Raw genomic sequence first — 6,826 nt, 5'->3', positions numbered from 1 at the left:
GGGGGGGGGGGGGGAACTGACTGTTGCAAAGCAATTTGAGCAATGAAATAGTATTAGTTTATAAACCAAAATATAAAATAAGTGCCCATAAATCATACTTGTGTAAATAAATAATTTAATGAATAAATAAGGGAGAATAAACAAATTTCCCATGCAGCATTTCAGATTAATCATAAAAGAGAAACTAATTCCCACTCTTCAAGCTGGGACTGCTTATAGTTACTTCTTTTCAGAGAGTATAATATTAAAAAGGGAGAAAACAGTGACTGCAGTGAAGAAGCCTGACAAATACTACATCAGCAAAATGATCAAGGCCAGGATCAATCATCATCAGTGATATTAATTGACTGTACCCTTAATAAAATGAAATGGTACTTTAACTCTGTGATCTTCCTCTTAAAAACCTATAACCCTAACTCAGGAGAAATATCAACCAAATTCCAATAAATGAATATCCTATGATAAATCTAACTTGTACTTCCTCAAAAAATCAAGCCATTTCATATTCATAAAAGAGTCAAGGTCATCAAGAACATGAAAAGCCTGAGGAAATGTCATAGCCAATAGAAGCCTAAGGAGATATGATAACTAAATGTAAGGTGGTATCTTAGGTGGGATCCCAGGAGAGGGGGAAAAAATTAGGTAAAGGTAAGGAAATCTTAATGAAGTATGAAATTAAATTAATAAATGTATAAATATTTTTAACATCAACCAAATCATTAATCATTAATTATAACAAACACACCATACTAATATGAAGATGTTAATAATAACAGAGGGCTGGGGATGTAGTTCAGGGATACAGCACTTGCCTAGCACACTCAATGCCCTGGGTTTGATTTCCAGGACCAAAATAAAGAAATAATAGGAGAAACTATGTGGAAAAGGCAATGGGGATAGAAATGCAGTATCACCAGTTCAAGTCTTCTTTAAATCTAAAACTATTTTTAGTTTATTAATTAAAATAATCATCTAAACCAAAATTAATAACCACATTGGTTGGGCTGGGGATATAGCTCAGTTGGTAGAATGCTTGCCTCGCATGCACAAGGCCCTGGGTTCAATCCCTAGCAACACGCACACACACACACACACACAATAACCACATTGGTGGGATTATAAGAGAAAGTATGTGACAATAGCACAAGGACCAGCAGATAAGAAATGAAACTATACTGTCGTATGATACTGGGCTGGTGGTGTGGCTCAGTGGTAAAGTGCTTGCCTAGCACGTGTGAGACACTGGATTCGATTCTCAGCACTGCATATAAATAAATAAACAAAATAAAGGTCCATCAACAACTGAAAATATATATTTTTTTAAAAAGTACACTGTCACGAGATTCCTTAGGGAAGTGGTATACATGAAAGCAGATCGTGATAAATTAAAAGATGCATACTGTGAGCCCTAAAGAAAACACACACAAAGAATGAGGGATAAAATCATATAGCTAATAAATCAATTTTGCATATAAAATAGAATCCTAATATTACTTTAAGGTAGATCATGACAGTTTTAAGATATATACTATAAACTTTTAAGCAGCTACTTACAAAAACAAAAAACAAATACTTCTAGGCTTTGGTAAGTCCCCTGAAATTCTTGTATTGGAAAGTTAATCCCCTAAATCATATATTAATAGCCTATGGGAGATAATTAACAATTACAAGAGGCCAAGAGAATTGAGCCCATATGATGCCATTAGTGACTTGATAAGAAGAGCAACAGAGACCCAAGCCAGTTATCTTGCTCTTCACACCATGTGAAGTTCTCTATCATGTAAAGATGCAACAAGAAGGCCTTAGCCAAAGGTGATAAGAGGCCAGCATCATGCTCCTGACTTCTCAGCCTCCAGAACTATTAGTTAAACAAACAGCATTCTTTATAAATTATCCAGTCTGCAGTACAAAGTTGTAGCAACAGAAAACAGTCTGACAAACATATAGTAAAAAAGCTAACAAAGGAGATGAAACAGAATCATAAAAAGAACGTGCATGTAAAATGTAAATGCAGAAAAATAAGGAAAATAAGGAATGTAAAATGCAGGAATATAAAAAAATAAGGAATGTAAAATGCAGAAAAATAAGGAAAAAATAAAGAACACATTAGACAAAAAGAAAACAGCAAAACAGAATATTTAAATCCAACCATATCAAAAATCACATTAAATGTAAATGGTCTAAGCATGCCCAAGTAAAAGGCAATGATTGTTAGACTCCGTAAAAAAGCAAAGTCCAGAAAGAAACTCACTGTAAAGATCCAAATAAGTTTAAAGTATGGAAAGAGAAACTAAACCAAAGAAAGCTGGCATCACTATATTTGTATCAGAAAATACAGATTTCAAAGAAAAGATTATTAGGAATAAAAAGGGTCATTTCATAATTATAAAGAAATCAATTTTCCAAGAGTTTATGCCCCTAAAAGTTTATGTAAATAATAACAAAACTTCAAATTATGTGAAGGACAAACTAATAAAAATGAAAGCAGAAACTGAAAAACTGAACAGGAGAAGAAAAGTGAAGGTACTAAGAAACAAAACTGACAATAGTACACTTTTCTATTGTATGCATGTACAAATACATTACCAAGAAATCCCACTATTATGAATGATTATAATGTACCAATAAAAATTTTAAAAGTAAAATAAGAAAACTTACTAGTTGGAGATTTTAACACCCCCTCACTAATTGATAGAACAAGTAACACACAAAAATAAGGGTATAGAAAAACTCTAATAGTATTATAAATCAACTTGATCTAACTCATATTTATAGAAAACCCCATCCAATGGCAACATATTTTTTTTCAAGTATAAACAGAATATATACCAAAAGAGACAAGATTCTGGGCCATAAAATAAGTCTCAGTAAATTTAAGGGTTAAAATCATACAAGTTTGCTCTATAGCTAATACAATATTAAATTATAAGTCAATAACACAAAGGTATCTGGATAAACCTGTATCCAGATGCCCAGAGAAAAATAGATAAGGCACAAATTACCAGTAGAAGGAAATAGAACAAAAAAGCATTTTAAAAAATATATCCATGAATTATCTGACGACTTCTACCTTTAGGAGTTGGTGCCTGATGTCATTTCTTTTGAATATGGACTGTACTTGAAGACTTGCTTCTAACAAATAGAATAAAATACAGGTAAAATCGTGTGACTTAAGAGGCTAAGGAAAAAAGATAATGTGCAGCTTTCTGCTTGTTCTTTTATCACTCACTCTGAGATGCTAGCTGCTATGCTGTGATGACAGTCAAGCAATATTATGCAGGTCCATGTGATGCGAACATGAGGCTCCCTGTCAAAAGCAGAAGACTCAAGCCACTAGCTGTGTGTATGAATAATCTCGGAAGCAAATCCTCAAACTATTCAACCTTTGAATAATCAAAGTCATCATCTTGGCAAACAACTTTATTGCAAGTTCGTGACAGACTCAATCAAGATTTACCAATTAAATCGATCCCAAATTCATGATCCACTAAAACAGAGATGATTAGTGTTTGTAATTTTAAACCACTAAGGTTTGGAATCATCATACTGCAAAAGATAACCAATAAAAGAAGTATCATCACAGATGCTAAAGACAATAAGGGGCTATTATAAAAAATTTTAAGCTCACAAATTTAAAAACCAAAATGAAATGAATAAATTCCTTGATGAACACAAACTACCAAAACTCATTCAAGAGATAAGAATCTAATAGTAGAAACTTTCACCAAAAATTTTTTAAAACTTTCTAGTAAACAACTCAGGGGTTCAAAGGAACTACAAATAGAAATTCCATAACTTCTAAAAAAATGATGATGAGAAACACTACATGTCAGTATGTATAAGGACAACATCTACAAACTACTATACTGGATAAATGTTTGTGAGGGGTGTCCAGCACCTGGAGTGCCGATTTCTCCCAGGCTAGTGGCCAAGTAAAATAGGGCAACACGAAAATAGGAAGTTTATCTACATTGAACTCTTTTGTAGAGACTCTTTTGCTGACAGTCCTAAAATAAGCCATGGTGAAGATTTCTGGAGAAGCCCAGTTAAGATTTTTGTGTGTGTGTGGAGGAGGGGTGCCACTACAACATGACAAATTTAATTCAAGATTTTACATCAGAATAATGGGGAATGAAGGAAGTATAAAGTATGTAATTATACATACCATTAACAATATTTAAATATGGACTCTAGGTTAGAAAAGGTATTACACCATAATTAAATGTCCTGCTTTTAGTAAATGTACTATGGTTATGTATAAATGTATCCCTGTTTTTATGAAGTGTATGCTTAAGTATTTAGGGATAACAAGAGAGTGTGTCTATGGTTTAATTTCAAATGGTTCAGGAAAATAATGAGTAGATATGCTCCCACAAACACATTCCACACTCAAGAATAAATCAAAGGGGGTCAAATGTAAACTGATGAATTTTAATAAATATACTAGAATTCTTTGGTCACCCTTGCTACTTCTCTATAAATATGAAATATGCAGAAAACATTTTTAGACAAATAATGTTTAGATTGATATAAACAAGCTGCTTAAACTGGGAGCTTTGGCCCACACCTTTAACTCCAGCTATTCAGAAGGCTGAGACAAAAGGACTGCAAGTTCAAGATCAGCTTAGGCAATTTAGGAGGACTCTGTTTCAAAATAAAATTTAAAAAGGGCTAGGGAATGTAGCTCAGTGGTGAAGTGCAGGCCTAGCATGCAGGAGACCCTGGATTCAAAACCCAGTAGTCCTAAGTAAAAAAAAAAAAATATGAAAGCTATTTAAGGAAGGTACAAATTAGAATTGTAACTTTGGGCAAAGGTCATTAAAAATTTTATCCAATTCTGATAGCTGCAACTTTTCTAAAGGATGTTAGCAGATGCAGACACATATATAAAGTATTTCCCTCAAAAACTGCCTAAAACTAGGTGTAACAGGATTCCTTTAAAAAAATAATAATAATTTAATGCTACTTTTTCAACTTTTCTAACCACTGTATGAAATCAAGTAGTATTTTTTTAACTAGGTAATTCAACAATTGAGGAAGGAACGGTAGGTTTTTCTTCCATATGTAATAATGAATTTTAATCTCTACTTTCTGTGATGGTCACATGAATTAGAAAGTAAATATAATCTTTCACTAATCACAGAACATTCTGATTAATTTCATCTTCTGAAACTCCTTGGGACAATTTTCATTTAGCAAGTGGATTTGATAATGCACTTAATATTTTTGAGACATAAAGTAATTGCTAAGATATCATCCCTCTCCTTAAACAGTTACGTATGCTGTGCTGGCTGGGAGGAGTGAAGGGGACAGGAATGAGTGTCATGTTCAGAGAGGAAAAGTCCGTATTCAAAATCCTAACCTAAGATATCTTCCTACAACGTGAAAGGAAAATATCCGGGATTGGAATCAGCCTGAGTTCAAGGGAAGGTGATGCAAGATTGTGGACAAGTTTTTCAACTTGTCTCCCCTGATCTGATTTCCTCAACTATCAAAACCAGAATATTTTTCTGCCACAGGGCTGAGGCTTGAGATACTGTGTCTGGAAAACACTCTACAAACTTCAAGACCTTGCACGTGTTACTAGTGTAATGAACTCCGTATGAGAATGCTAGAATCGGTACAGGTAATTAATTCCGTTGTTATTAAGATTTCCTACAAAACCTCGCAGCTAGAGGTGCTCAGGTACCCCGGATTCGGCAGAGGAACAAACTGAGGTTTCCCCCCCCCAAAGCAACACAAATAGCGGGGGCTTGCGGGTGACCAGCACCAAACCGAAGGGGGACGCCGCCTGGCGAAGGAAGGCGGCGAGAGTCTGGCTTCAAGGAGCCGCTGTCCCCCCAGCGTCTGGGACCCGTCCCGCGCTGTCCCGCTGCATCCCCTCCGGTCCGGGTCGCTAACCCCCGCCCGTCGCAGACTCCGGAGCCCTGGGCGCCACGCCGGAGGCTCTTTTAGCGAGAGTGCAACAACTGGGCGAGTACCTGAGCCGAAATGAATCCCTCATACACAGTTTTCGCCCGGTTCTGGGGCAGAAACAGCGGGAACTGGCGCAACAGAGTCCCCTCCGTTCCCGCCATTGCGCCACAACGCCGAGCATGCGCAGTTCCGCCGGCGCCCGCTGGCCCCGGTCCCCGCAGCCAGTTTGGCGGGAAGAGCTGGGCTTCAAGGGCGGAAGTGAGCATCCAGGCCCCTGAGCCCCATCTGAGCGCCTGGAAGAAGGCTCTCAGGCCGCAGGTCCGGCCGCTGGGGATCCTTCTAGTCTTGATTGTTCAAAGAAGCTTTTGGTGATTTTATTTGCTTTTATTGAAAGACTGCTACAACTTCTGGGTTGCATTTCCTCCAGCACTGATGGATTTTACAGCCTGCATGTTGGACCAGTTAATGCACTCCCCTTCTTCGCTGTTGTTCTCATTCAAGAGGGTCACCTATATGCCCTCAGCATGCACTATCACTTATTCTGTATATAATAATCAATATATTATAATACATTCAAAATATCACGTACATTGCAGTATAGTTCTATGCTTTACCATTTTTAATCAGATATTATATTTGAGAGACACATATAAATTGCTGAAAATTCGAGTCAACCTCTATCCAACTCAGGTTTTGGTGTACTACAAATGCAAACACATAAGCCAAAACATAAAGAAGTTTGCTGATAGATTAGATAAACTTAATTTTTCTCTGACAGCCCTTCCTATAGGTTTTTTTTGTTTTTTTTTTTTTTCCTCTAAGCATTTTTTTCTTTTCTTTTTTTGTTGTTGTTGTTTTGTTTTGTTTTGATTTTTTTCCTAACTCAGGAATGGGATCTATTCCTTTTTAC

At 36.2% G+C, this 6,826-nt stretch overlaps 1 protein-coding gene across 2 annotated transcripts in view; it reads right to left on the bottom strand.

Annotated features, from left to right (window-relative positions):
* Positions 1-6,111, bottom strand: part of Fancl (FA complementation group L) — a 62,931-nt gene extending 56,820 nt beyond the window's left edge. For both annotated transcript variants that reach the window (XM_015479650.2, XM_015479651.2), the window contains exon 1: positions 5,982-6,111. In XM_015479650.2, coding sequence (XP_015335136.1) covers positions 5,982-6,077 — 96 coding nt within the window. In that variant the 5' untranslated portion in view covers positions 6,078-6,111. The remainder of the gene's footprint in view (positions 1-5,981) is intronic.
* Positions 6,112-6,826: the final 715 nt, after the last annotated feature.

This window comes from Marmota marmota, unplaced genomic scaffold (genome assembly GCF_001458135.2).
Source record: "Marmota marmota marmota unplaced genomic scaffold, marMar, whole genome shotgun sequence".
In the NCBI taxonomy this organism is placed as follows: Eukaryota; Metazoa; Chordata; class Mammalia; order Rodentia; family Sciuridae; genus Marmota; species Marmota marmota.
This window is presented reverse-complemented; position numbering and strand designations above follow the sequence as displayed.